General features: G+C 50.5%; 1 protein-coding gene across 4 annotated transcripts in view; it reads left to right on the top strand.

The window, feature by feature from the left end:
- Positions 1-13,869, top strand: part of ITGA11 (integrin subunit alpha 11) — a 51,549-nt gene that overhangs the window by 15,683 nt on the left and 21,997 nt on the right. For all 4 annotated transcript variants that reach the window (XM_054836349.1, XM_054836348.1, XM_054836350.1 and 1 more), the window contains exons 3-10: positions 4,678-4,787; positions 7,690-7,781; positions 8,064-8,178; positions 9,707-9,834; positions 10,530-10,678; positions 11,371-11,515; positions 11,955-12,120; positions 13,211-13,281. In XM_054836349.1, coding sequence (XP_054692324.1) covers positions 4,678-4,787; positions 7,690-7,781; positions 8,064-8,178; positions 9,707-9,834; positions 10,530-10,678; positions 11,371-11,515; positions 11,955-12,120; positions 13,211-13,281 — 976 coding nt within the window. The remainder of the gene's footprint in view (positions 1-4,677; positions 4,788-7,689; positions 7,782-8,063; positions 8,179-9,706; positions 9,835-10,529; positions 10,679-11,370; positions 11,516-11,954; positions 12,121-13,210; positions 13,282-13,869) is intronic.

The following is a 13,869-nucleotide window of genomic DNA, read 5'->3' as shown; positions in this document are numbered from 1 at the left end:
GATGCCTCCGCTGGGAATGCTGCTGACCCAACGGCTCTTCTCGCTGCCAGCCTGCGCTCCTCTCCCAGACCCCCCAAGCTCCCTCGCCGGCTGCCTGGCCCATGGGACTGCTCCGTAGAGAGACAAAAATATCCACGCATCGTCTCCTGATAGCTCAGCCGCACCTCCCCAGGCTTTGGGCGGTGCTAAGGGATGGATCTGGGCTTAATAATGCAATAGCCACCAACTCAAACTCCCTCTGTGAGACCATGTGGGAGGTTGCTCCACTGCAGATGTTTGTCCCAGGCGTGTTTTCGTGGTGGCCCTTGGTCACCGACACAAGAGTTTTCTCTGCTCGTGGTGAGCAGAACTGGCCGGAGCGGCAGCCTGTCCATCGCTGCCCATGCCAGGCGACGGGATCCTCACCGTCAGCAGAGCTGTCCTGCATTGCCCGTGCTCTTCGGCAGAGCTATCTTGTATCTAAAGATGGAAAAAAATCCCCACGGATTGACAAAATGATTTGCTAGGGGCCATGCAGAAAGCTGCTGTCGGGCTAAGGACTCATTTTCAGGTCCCGCATCCTCCTGTGCCGCCATCTCTTTGACTCCTCTGCCATTTCTGCCTCTCCTTGGACTCCCGCTAGGTATTTTTTTCCACCGTTGCCAACGTGGAGAAAAACATTTCAAAGTCCATTCCTCTGTCACACTCCCTCCAAGGAGCCCCGATCCCATTTAAAGTTTTCCACAGCTGAACTCTCCCTTTCCTGAACCTCCTTAATCACTTCTTCATCCAGTTCCATCTTGAATAAATTAAGTGCAAGTGAATTTGCCTTGCAGGAGATTAAGTGTCCCATTGATTGAAAAATCCTGTGAAAAGCATAGTTGCTTCTCCATTCCTCCCTAATCCTTGCATTCCCAGATCACCAGCTACACATACCTTCCTTTCCTGATTTCTTTCCATTTAATCAAAATATCTTGAGGCTCAAAAAGAGCTTCGCAACCTCTCCGCGATGCACCCAGGGAGCCTGCTGTGCCGGGTCGGGGTGGGGGTTATTCCCTTAAAAAGTCAGGAATTTGCTGGATGCAAAAAGGCTGAGGGGTCTCTGGGGTGTGGGATCATCGTGTGTACGGGGCGAGGGGCTCAGCTCTGTCCAAAGATGCTGGTAAATACAGAAAAAGTGCAGGTAAAGGCCAGCAGCACTTTAGGGGCAATAGGCAGAAATTAAAAAATCATAGAGAATAATAAATGAAGATTAATAGGGGTGAAATAAATGAAGTAGAACCAGACCCAGGACTGTCGGAGGTGGTTTGAGGGTGGTGGCACGCTCCTCCGGGAGGGGACGCTGGGGACGGGCACGTCCCTCCGGCTCAGCGCAGCAGCCTGCAGGGACACCCGAACGGCCACGAGCTTTTAAGCACTGAACTCTGCCACAAATTTCCCAGGGAAATGCTGGCTCCTCCGTCGCCCGATGCCTTCAAATCAGGGATGGGGGTTTTTTCAGGAGGTGCACTCCAGCCAAACGTAATTTATTGGGTTCCGTAGCAAGATAACTGGCATAATTAATGTCCGTGAGACAGGGAATTTCACCAGATGATGTTTTGACTAAGGGAAAGAAAAAACCCCAATAATTCAATAAGCACTGAGCTGCTGTGACTCTAAGTGGTTTAGACACTGTTCGGGTTTTACGTTGCCCTGTTGTGCTGCGCACGCAGCTCATGTGCACGTGTAATGAAATAATTGAAAACGGTGCAAAAAAATGCAAATTGAGCTTGACACATCATTTTAATATTTGCTGTGAGACTGGCCCGGCAGCCACGGACACAGCCGTCCCATCCCCAGCCCAGGCAGAGCACCGGGAAGCGGGAGCGAGCATGGGTGATTTGCTTGCAAAACAGAAATTGGGTTTCCACTCCCCTCACCGCCAGGCAGAGCAGAGGCTCCTCGGGTATTTCCACCAACAGCCTGGTTCTCCTTTTTTTTTGTTTTTTTTTTTTCCCCAGGATGAAAGTTGAAAATATCTCCTCAGACATGTTGCTCTGAGCAGTCTGCGCTTTTCCCATTTAATCCTTTTTTTTTTTTTCTTTTTTTGCTTTTGTTTTCCCCATAAGGAGCGCATGAAAAGGAAGGCGAGGGCAGGCTTGTTTGGTTCTTATTTTCTTTTAAAGCTCCATTTATTAGCCAAGCCATGACGCAAGGGCCTGCCGCTTCGCTCTTTGCAGAGGGCTTTGCTGGTTTCGCATCAGGCTGTGGCTGGGGTGGGGGGGAATTGCAACCCTCCAGGAAGATTTGGGGTGACCCAAGGGTGCGTGGGGAGGGGGAAAGCCAGGATGGAGCAAGGGATGGGTCCCTGCTGCGACAGGATGCTCCAATTGGATTTGAGGGATGTGGGATTTGGGGGATTGGGGATGGGACTTTTTTTTTTTTTTTTTTTTAGGAAAAAAACCATTTAAAGCACAGGTTTACAAACCACAAAGTAAAGGAAGAGGTTTGTAAGCAACCTGCGAGGTGGTGAGTAGAGCAGCATCTCTGACAGCCGACGCTGGGGAATGCTTGCAGCATCCCTCCAACCAGCACCTTTCAAACAGCTGGAAAAGCCTTTTCCCCCAGCTGCCAAGTTTCCATAAGAATTTGACAGCTTCAGCTAATTAATCATTTAAATTTAACCGAAAAGGGAAAACAATGCCATTGTCTTTGGGAGACAAAAATTCTGTTTTCATGAGCTTCGCAACCCCTTTGCATTCATGGCAGCGTCTGCAAATATTTGGGCTTGCTTGGAGCTTCCAGCCCTGACGTAGGGCTGGGGAACGGGGGGAGTGGGTGGTGTGCCCTCGTCATCGCCTCGTGTTTGGAAGAGATGCCTCAACCTAATAACCGCTGGTGTTGGGGAATATTTATTAATGGGTAGTGTGATAGTATTTATATGGGAATATTAATTAATGGGAAAGTCTCAGCTGGGATTTTCCTGCTGTGGGAGGTAATCAAGGCGGGGGGGACATCAAGGTGGAGCTGCTCTGAGAAGTTCATGTTAAATCCCGTCGATGTTAAATTCTTCTATTGCAATAAAGAATTTAAAAATGAGAACATCGTCTTCTGAGGTGTCTCAACCTTTGTTTCTTTTCTTCTCTGAGGTCTTTTTCTCTTTTTCCCCCATCTTCCACCTTCCTCCCCTCTCTGACCACGACCAAACAGGCATCGATACCACGGCAGAGACAGAGGGACAGGAGCAAACACCTTGTACAGGTCAGGGAGAAAGTGCCAGATTTCCCTGAGCTTCTGGATGCTATTGAGGGCAGTTCCAGATGGTTATTATTTTCCCCTAATTAATCTCCTTGTTAGCAAAGAAGCTGTAAGACAGGAAGTATTTCCATGAGAATCCTTAAATGCTGCTCAGATTTTGGAGCTTTTAAGTTGGTGAGCAATTCCGTTTTATAGTGGTGGAATAAAAGAATAAAAAAGAATAAAAGATGCGTGTTTAGTTTTTTTGTAGAAGCAGCATTTTTTTAAAAAACGACCATTTCTGGTCTAACAGGGAACATCTGTGCCGGGGACGGTCGCTTTGCCAGCTGCTGGGTAGGGTGGCACAGAACAGGAGAAGTCCTGTTTATCTGACCATCCAGACTCAGACGGTTGCATCCACCGGTAAGATTTTGAAAGCAAAAAAAGCAAAGGAGCAGATTTATTTTGGGGCTAACACATTGGGAGCAGAAGACGCCAATAACTCGTGGTTCGGGGTATTTTTGAACTAGCCTGGAAGGAATGGCCACATTCCTCAGGTCCTGTTCTCCTCCTCCTTTGGTTTGCTGTTTTGTACTATTCTGGTCAAGTCCACAAGAAAAAGTGAGAAAAATGCTTGCAATGTCCCAGATACATCCCAACTTGTGGCCTGCACCCTTGGTGGGTGCATGTGTTTTTATCAGCTCCTCTGAATTCCAAGAACAGATAGATGCCTAACATCCTCACGCGCCGCTGAGCTGGGGATCCAAATGCACCGCTCCGGGCTGCTCGTAAGGGAGCAACCCCACGTCGGAGCAAAATTTTTCACCTTTTCAGTGGGGGAAATTCCCCACAGATCCCAGTGTGAGTTGCTGTTACTGCTAGACCAGCTCCTTGCTATTCCTTTGGGGATCACCAGGCGGAACTCCTTCCTACACATCCGTGTCCTGAAGACAATCCTGGCACAAAAAAGTTCCTACCTGAAGCAGCGGTGGGAAGGGACACCTCCATTTCCCCCTCCCCGGGGACAGCCGTGCCCACCATGGGACCTCAGATGGATGCTGAGGATTTTGATTCTGGTGCTGGCATGGTGGTGATGGGGGTCCCCCGCTCCTCCCCGCACTCCCAGATGGTTTTGCAGACCTCAGTTGCTGCCAGACATTTGTTCGCCCCCGTTGCGTCTGATGGGCATTGCTTCCGAGCAGCACTGAGTCATTGTCCCGGCTTATTGCTGCCTGCTGTTGTGGGGAGGGGAAGTCGAAATAGTGCTTTTGCTGTTTGCACCGAGTCAGATCAGGGGAACGACGGCGTCCCCCCCCCAGCAAGGGACCCTCTCCTGACACCTCCTGAACCACGAGTCGGGGACTTGGGCTGGGGAATCCTTTTTCCCGGGGCAGGGGGTGTTCCCCTCCGGCATTGCCTGTGGGTTTGTTCCCACGCCTCCCATCCAGCCCCTGGACGCTGACGGATCCCTCTTTCCTGCAGGCTGGTGGTGGGAGCTCCCTACGAAACCAACGGCCAGCAGAAGACGGGAGATGTCTACAAGTGCCCGGTGACCAGCGACACCCACAGCAACTGCACCAAACTCAACCTAGGTATTGCACGCTTGTGGGGCAGCGAGGGGAGCTGGGCGTTTTTAACATGGCGCTTTTTATCACTGCTTTCGTCTGTAAAGCTGCACCCTGTCACGTTACCCAAAAGTGTGAGGGTTGCGTGTTTTAGGAGGATTTTTAGATAAGGAATTATTTCAGGTGTTCAATTTACTCCTGGTGCTGAGCTTTAAGCATTGTTAGGGTTAAATCAAGCAAATCAGAATAAAGTTTAAAAGTTATTTATTTAATATAGCTTAAAGCAGTATTAAATGATCAGGATAAACTTATCAGTGGATAACGGTCCCATTAGCAAATACGTGACTGCACATGGCGGTGTCTGTATTCCCTCTCCGGGGGATGCTCGGATGACGTGCCCACCACGGCAGGTTCCCTGGGCACAGGCAAGTTTTGCTCCCAGCATCCATCCTGCCCCCGCGGCTTTGGTATTTGGGGAATTATCACCCAGCCCCACCACCCCTGGGTCCCATCAGTGTTGTCACAGGAGGAGAGACCCTGGGGGTGCTCCGGTCCTGCAGACATCCCAATCCCATCTCACTGGATGGAGATAGCGAGCTCTTTCTCTGGGTTTCTTGGGCTGGTCCAGCACCAACCATGCCAACAGTATCGTGGTATTGGGACATGCAAGGCACAGGGAGGACAAGTCCCCTTTGCTGCCCAAAGTGGGACACTGGATGGGCATGTCCCTATCTCAGTGGGGAACATGAGAACAGGGACTTTCTCATGGTCCTGAGAAGTATCGCTGGGGTTTGGGGGCAAGGTCTGGGATTTTTTAACACTGGAGCAGCTGGAGCAGCTGTTCTCACTTTATTTTTCATCATTATGAATCTGAACTATCCTGAGTTTCTACCAGAGCTGATAAGCGAGGAGGAACTTTGGATCATCTGCAATATTTGATTGATTGCAATCCAAGCACAACTACAGGCTGGGCGGAGAATGGATGGAGAGCAGCCCTGAGGAGAAGGACTTGGGGATGTTGGGGGATGAGAAGCTCAGCATGAGCCAGCAGTGTGCACTGGCAGCCCAGAAAGCCACCCGTGTCCTGGGCTGCATCACCAGCAGCGTGACCAGCAGGTCGAGGGAGGGGATTCTGCTGGAGCACCTCTGCTATGGAGACAGGCTGAGAGAGTTGGGGTGGTTCAGCCTGGAGAAGAGAAGGCTGCGGGGAGACCTTAGAGCCCCTTCCAGTCCCTGCAGGGGCTCCAGGAAAGCTGGAGAGGGGCTGGTGCCAAGGGCAGGGAGTGACAGGCCAAGGGGAATGGCCTGAAGCTGCAGGAGGGGAGATGGAGATGGGATGTGAGGCAGAAATCCTTCCCTGTGAGGGTGCTGAGGCCCTGGCACAGGGTGCCCAGAGAAGCTGTGGCTGCCCCTGGCTCCCTGGCAGTGTTCAAGGCCAGGTTGGATGGGGCTTTGGGCAAGCTGGGCTAGTGGAGGGTGTCCCTGCCCGTGGCAGGGGTGGCACTGGATGGGCTGGGAGGTCCCTGCCCACCCAAACCATTCTAAGATTCTATGATGGCTCCAAATCTTTTGGGGTTTTAAACATTGTTTTCTTTTTTCCTTTTTTTTTTTTCTATTTCTATGAGAACATCAAGATTCTTCAACAAAATAAATCTTCTATGTGTGTAAATTTGAATCTTGCTAAAAAGCAATCTTTTTTCCATTGGAAATGAGTCTTGAATGAAAAGGTCGGTTCCATGAGCACATCCTATTTTGGTTTTTTTCCCAATTAACTTGTCTAGTTAGCACAATCCACTGAGGCCATTTGAGTAAAACCAGATGCTGAGCTGCCCCGGGGAGATGCCAAGCTGACAGCGAGCGTGCAGCAGAGATGACCATAGCGTGGAGAAGCACGATCTGACATGGGACCCGGGCTCTACCCTGCTCTTCCCATGCCAAGCAGGCAATGGATGCACGAGCTGGCGGGGAGCATCCTGCTCCCCAGCACAGAGCCGCGGCTGCAAGGTGCAGCATACCCGGGTACCAGAGCAGGGCAGCGGGGTGTCAGCATCTGCAGTCGGGATCCTGGAAGATTTATAACGTGGGCTGAAGCCCCTTTTTGTCTGGATTTGCTGCAGCGTGCGTACAGAGAGCGGGTCGGAGCGAGCTTAGGTGAGAGCCAGGGCTGCAGCCGGCTGCTCCGCAGGGATGAAGCGAGGGGTTGCTGGAGGCTGCTCAGTGTCGGGCTGAGCTCCCTCAAGCTCTGGGTTCTGGATCTTGGTTTCTGAGCCTCCCCTTGGTTTAAACCTCAGTAACAAACTTCCAAAGGCCAAAGACAACGAAACCACCCCCCCAGTTTTACCATTAATTGCCCAATTTCCTCCTTCTCAGTTTGTTTCCCAGGCAAAACAGCAAAGGGGGAGCCTTGGGTCACGGGGAGCTGCCTTGGCCCCTGCAGTGGAGGAATGGCTGGGTTAGGCAGCGCTTGTGTCACAGCTTAACAATATTAGCATTAACCAAAAGACAGGACTGCCCTGGGGGCTGGTCCTGGGTCCTGGGCTGAGACTTGGGAAACAAAAGCAATGCTCAGAGATAACCCCGCCACTGCTGACCCAACAGCAAGAAGCTGGAGCTGCTCAGAGGGGTTTCTTCCTAAAGGCTGACTGCGTAAGAGATGCTGGCTCTGACTCACAGTCTGATTCCCTAGAAGACGTTTCTCTGTGTTGGTTGTGGCATCTAAGAAAAAAACCAATTCTTACCTTGACAACTGCTTCCAAAAAAGAAGCAAAAGCACCAAGTCTGCGGTGTAAGCACACCGAGATGGCTCTCCTCCAGCGTTCGGCTGGGTTTCCTCTTGCTCCAGAGATGCTGGGGAGCAACACGGGGACATGGGCTGGGCGGCTGGCATCCCTGCCCGGCGGCTCTCCCTAACTGCATCCTCTTTCCGAAGGACGGGTAACGCTCTCCAATGTCTCCGAGCGGAAGGACAACATGCGCCTCGGCCTCAGCCTGGCTACCAACCCCAAGGACAACAGCTTTCTGGTGAGGAACGGGGTCCTCCCTGCATGGGGAGGCCACTGCAGGGTGCATGTACATCAGCGTGTAAAGGCATGCAAAACCAGACGCGTGTACATCAGCGTGTAAAGGCATGCAAACATGCCTCTCTGTGTATTTATATATATGCTGCATGCACCACAGGGCTCACAAACCTCACCTCCCATGGGGAAAAAGGTGCCGAAGGAGAGGACAGCCTTGCAAAGCAGCAACTAAAAACTGGCAGTTTTAAACCCATCCTTGATGCTTGATTTTTTTTGCCCCCCCCAGGCCTGCAGCCCTCTCTGGTCCCACGAGTGCGGGAGCTCCTACTACACCACGGGCATGTGCTCCCGGGTCAACTCCAACTTCAGGTTCTCCAAGACGGTGGCTCCAGCTCTGCAGAGTAGGAGAAACAATCTGTCCTGCGGCTCTAACCCTGCCTTTGAAGTCAGGGAATTCTGTTCTCTAATCGCTCCAGTCCCATTGAGAAAACAAAGCGATGTCAGTGTTTAAGCGAAGGCAAGAGAGCAGAGGAAATGGTTGCAGGGAAGTGATTCAAAGGGGGTTACGTACACAGACATCTGGTAAACATTTTTCTTTTGACTGACACCCGGGGAAGACAAAAAATACCTTATTTGTCCAAAACCAGAAATAAAAGTATCCAGAATTTTTTATCAGCACAGCTAGGAAGGCAAAATAGGGAAAGAATTCAGACCTTGGCCACACAAAACAAAGAGCTCATTGACGGAAAGCTAAATATTTTGGCCCAAATTTGTAAATTTGGATATGTGATTTTATTTTGAGGTATTAAATAAGCTTCCTGGCTTTCCTGTAGGTGGTAAGAAATTGCAGAAGCCTGTCCTGCACCATCAGAGCTCCCAGAAGCTCTTTGCCCCAGCCGGGCATGGGATGTGATACCCGAGCTCCATCACCCGTTCGGTGTCAATTAATTCTCACGGCGTAGAGCAGAGCACAGGAAAATGGGAATTTTGGTGGGCAGAGGCAGTAAAGGCAGAGCCCACCACCAAATTCGCAGTGCTGCTTCCCTCTCTATGGCCAGAAGATGCTTTTAGCCCTCACTGCAAAGTGTAATTGTACTTTTAGAGAGAAGGTCGTTAACGAGCAGAGCGTTATCATTTAGCGAGTGGGATGTGGGAGGCTGGCTCTTCTCCCTGGGTCCCGGGATGAGCGGGGGATCGAGATGGTGGGAGGCAGCTGAGGACCACAGTGATGGAGTGACCCACGTGTGACTCCCGACCATGGATGCACTAACCCATAAATGCCTACAGCAGGTGAAAAGGGAACTCCATAAAGATCTGTCACTGGAAAATTCATCGTCTTCTGGTTTTCTGCAACTTTTTAAAATATAGGCAATGTAGAGAGGTGATGCTGAGCGATTTTCCCCGCTGAAATCCAGTCAACTGGCTAAATCCTTCGCAGCTCGTACTGCTGGGCTGAGCCCTGGGGTCCTCGCTGGGGTTTTTGGCTGCCTCGTCGCTGAGGATTTAACAGGAAGGAGAGGAAATGCCCGACTTGCGTTATATAGCGAGTACAGGCAGGGCTGAGCAGTGACTCAGGGGTAAAGCATTGCTCCGCAGGAGGGACAGAGGCCGGATCCTGCCTACAGCAGGCCACTCTTTGAAGTATGCAATTATATTAGACCGGATAACGGTCCAAATCTGAATCAGAAAAGATACTGCTGAGTGTTATTCTTAGAAAGTTATCTGGTCTTTTCTCGGCAGAGAGGATGCTTGTGGCTTCTCTCTACCTTATTGAAGCCCAAAGGTCTTTATGAATGATTGAAATAAGATTTTTTTTTTTTTCAAACAAATCATAAGAGCGAGTACCTGACTGCGAGGAATGAAGCCGTAAATCTCCCCTTTGCAAGCGTTGCCAAGGGCTTTCAATAACACACTGTGTATTTTTCACAGGATGCCAGACGTACATGGACATAATCATAGTTCTGGATGGATCAAACAGCATATATCCTTGGGTTGAAGTTCAGCACTTCCTGATAAACATCTTGAAAAAATTTTATATTGGCCCCGGCCAGATACAAGTAAGCCCCCACACAACTTGTGCATCCCCCCTTGTCCCCTGGCCACGCTCACAGGGCCGTTTTCGACTGCCAATATGCTGTAATTTGGTGACACGCTTTTTCAAAATCGGCTTTTGATGTATGGATTTTAAAGCCGAGCCCATGGAAATAACGCTCACGTTAATGGCCCTAAATGAGCTATGGAGAGATCAGCACCCCCCACCCTGACCGGGCATGGGGAGGATGAAATCATATGGAAATATAAAAGTATCGCTCTGTGCAGAGGTAGCTTGTTGCAGCTGTGAAGAGCTGCATCCTCTCCCTATTAGTAATCGTGGGTTGATGTGGGCAGGGATTTGGGCAGGGATATCCTCAACAATGTGCACAAATAACGCCCATTTGGTCCTATCTAGTGATGCTGTGGGTCCACACTGGGGCACGGCACATCGGCATCACCCCAACCCTTTACAGCAGGGCAGGGGTGGCTGCGCATGGGTGACAGCTGGCAGAGAATAGAAGGAAAATTAAGCATTATCAACAGTCCCGTAGAGGGAAAACTGGAGCAAATTGTAATAGAGTGATTGATTTGTAATGGTGGCTGTTATTTTGGGTTATTTTGTGTCATTTCACCAGCCCTTGCTACGTCTTGTTGGTGTCCTTTGTGATATTCCTTTAATCCCCAGGTCCATCCTTTGTGATATTCCTTTAATCCCTAGGTCGGAGTCGTTCAGTATGGAGAAGATGTCGTCCATGAGTTTCATTTAAATGACTACAGGTCTGTAAAAGATGTGGTAGCGGCTGCCAGTCACATAGAGCAAAGAGGAGGAACAGAAACCAGGACTGCCTATGGGATAGAGTTTGCTCGGTAAAAGTCGCTCACCTTCCTGTTCCTCCCGATAACAAGTTTAAAATCACCTTTTGTTTTTCTTCCCTCTCTCCCCCTTCACTTTTCTTCACCGCTTAGAAAGCAGGTGATACGGCCAGGCTAAAAATGCCATTGCAAAAAGGCTGGCTCCGTAATTGGTGCTTTACAAACGATGCTTTGCAAAACTGCTCCACCCTCGGTTGCAGCTGGACCAGAGGGCGCAGAGGCAGACTCTGAAAATGCATCCTCTTTCTGAAAGCACCCAGAGCTGAGCCCTCAGCCCCCAAATGCTATCTGGGTCCCAGGGAGCACAGCACAGCCCTGACCCACAGCTCCATCTCCTCCGTTATCCTGGACCAGTGCCTGCTCCTGCACTTTTTTGCTGCAGCCTGACAAGTATTCCTGCTGCAGATTTAGGGCATTTTGCTGAATTAAAGGCTCCTCTCCTGCAAGAAGCTGGCTCCATCAGTGGAAGAATCCCCTTCTAAAGTCCTAAAATGTTTCCCAAGAGTCCAGCACCCGATTGCACCTCCCCAAGGGCTAGCAGCCCACCAAACACCGCTCGGTGCTTTACGATGCGGGCATTCGGGCGCACGTCTCGGCAGCCGCGGCGGTTTCGGCGAGCGTGCGGCGGTGGGAGCTGCGACCTGCCTGGCGAGGCTGAGCAGCCCAGGGCATCTCTTCAATTGCAGCTCGGAAGCGTTTCAGAAAGGTGGCCGGAAAGGGGCAAAGAGAGTAATGATTGTAATCACAGATGGAGAATCGCACGACAGCCCAGACCTGGAGAAAGTGATTGAGGACAGCGAGAAGGACAACGTCACCAGATACGCGGTGGCGGTAAGTGGGGGGGACCCTCTCGGCAGCAAACGGCTGCAAAAGCCGTGCAGAGCTCGGCAGTGCCCCGTGCACCCCAATGCAATGGGGCTGGCAGTACAGCCCACCTCCAGCACGCCCGACGCGTCTGCAGGGGTCCTTGTTGCTGTCCCTGCTTTTGCAGGAGGCGGTGGGACGCTCGGCTCTGGATTCGGCTGCTGGAGCAGGGACCGTGGGGGGAGACAGGCAGGACCCTGCATTGCACCAGGCACCCAAACTGCATGAGGGGTGCCCAGCCTGGGCTGCCTGGAGCAAATCCTCGCTCCCCAGTTTGCTCCTGCGATGGGGTGTCAGATGCCAAGGCTGGCAGGCTCCTTCCATACGGACACCCCTCAGGCGCTTTGGGACAGCTCTATCCACGGCATGCAAACCACTGAGTCTTGCATTTCTATTTCAAACCTAGGTATTGGGTTATTATAACAGAAGAGGAATCAATCCCGAAGCCTTTTTAAACGAGATAAAATTTATAGCGAGCGACCCGGATGACAAGCATTTCTTTAATGTCACAGATGAAGCAGCACTCAAAGACATTGTGGACGCGCTGGGGGAAAGGATTTTTAGCTTGGAAGGTGAGTGATGCTCCTCCCTGACACATCCCGGCCAGCCAGGCTGCAGCAAGTTTCTTCAGATGTGCTGTCGGTCCTCGGTTTGCTGAATTTGAACGGGTCACACTGGGGGTATCCCTAATATCTGTTTGATACAGAACCTGAAATCATACTTTGAATATCTTCGTATATAAAGAAATGTCTTTATTTTGAGCGGCTTGCATCCCTCAAGCATCAGGAGCACAGATGCCCTCTCCTCAAAAGGTGACCCCTCATTTTTGCAGCCGTTATTTGCAGAGCTGTGATGGCTCTGTCATTTATAGGAAACCTCTGAAATTTGCGTGGGGGTTAGCTGGGTGTCAGCATCTTTCTCGCCCATCAAACTCCATTCAAACCCAGCCGGGCTATAAACAGGCAAAACCCACACACCGACTGCCAGGGACTCCGTGGGGTGGCAGACGTTGCGGGATTATGGGAATAATGTGGAGTTTTATGGTTTATTGGCTGAAATTAAATATCAGGAAATATTTTTGTTCTAAATGAAAGCACTTCTGTCTGCCTTGTGACAAGTTTGTTGGTCTCCAGGACTAAATTTATCTAAATTTCATAGGAAAAGCGCAACCTGGGATGAACAATTGAAACAGAAGATGGAGGGCTTTCACTGAAAATTAAATATCTCAGGGTTTGGAGGAATTTTGGTCAAACCAGCTCACAAACTCCCCACCAGTTTGCCAGTTCCCTCAGTCCAGCCAGCCCAATGCTTCTCAGTGGAAGAAAGCTTCCCCGGGTGAGAAGCTTCACCTAAACGCAATTATGCAGCAAAATCCTCTAAATCCACATTTTTGTGTGACTTTGCAGCTAGGAAATGAGACAACCCCATCGTGGCAGAGCTCCCAGTCTCTATTAGCAGCACAAGTTTGTGTAATTGTGGTGATTTAGGGAGAAACAGGCTCATTTATGGCAACTGAGGTCCCCTGTGCTCCAGGTGGGGTGGAGGTGGACGGTCATTCCACCCCAACCCACCGAGGCACAGCTCAGCCCCTCCAGGAAAGCAAAGCTCTCCATTAAATACAAATTCTGTTCCCCCCTCCCCTTTTTATTTTTTTTTTTTAAGGAACCAACAAGAATGAAATCTCCTTTGGCCTGGAAATGTCCCAAACTGGCTTTTCATCGCACGTTGTGGAAGTAAGAGAGTAAATGTGGGGTTTTTTTTTTTTTTCTCTTTTCTGTGCAAGCAGACGCCGTGTGCTTTTTATCATCACCTGCAGCTGCAGGTGGGGCGACGGGTATTTTAGACAAGTTATTAATCATGAAGCTAAATTGCTCACTCGAGCATAAGGAAGAAAACGCTGTTGCTGCTGGTTTATCTCATGGGGAGCTGCTGGCAGACCAGCGCCTTCCTTAGGACCAGCCTGCAGCAGCTCCTCCCGATGCCACCGCAACCTCTTGGAAAGGACGTGCTGGGATGTGCCATGGGGGAAGGCGCTTGTCGGTGGTGGGATGCAGGGGATGGGCAGTCCCCCTCCACCCACCAGCTCTGCGGGCTGGCAGGTCCGAGAGAAAAGCCAGCAGGGATTTCTGCTCGGGCTTTTCCTGGGGAGGAAAAGCACGCTAAAAAGATATGGATGGGGTGGAAATGTCATTCCAGCATGTTTAAAAATCTCCATCTTTCCAGGCGTGCCTTGGAGAATGGATGGCTTGATTATTTTTTATTACTATTAGTACTGACTATTTTTTTCTTTTCCATTTGTGAGATTTCTGCCCTTTTCTATA

The sequence above is a fragment of the Grus americana genome, chromosome 10, assembly GCF_028858705.1.
Source record: "Grus americana isolate bGruAme1 chromosome 10, bGruAme1.mat, whole genome shotgun sequence".
NCBI classification, from domain to species: domain Eukaryota; kingdom Metazoa; phylum Chordata; class Aves; order Gruiformes; family Gruidae; genus Grus; species Grus americana.
Note: the sequence above shows the minus strand (reverse complement) of the source record. Positions and strands in the feature narration are given on the sequence as shown.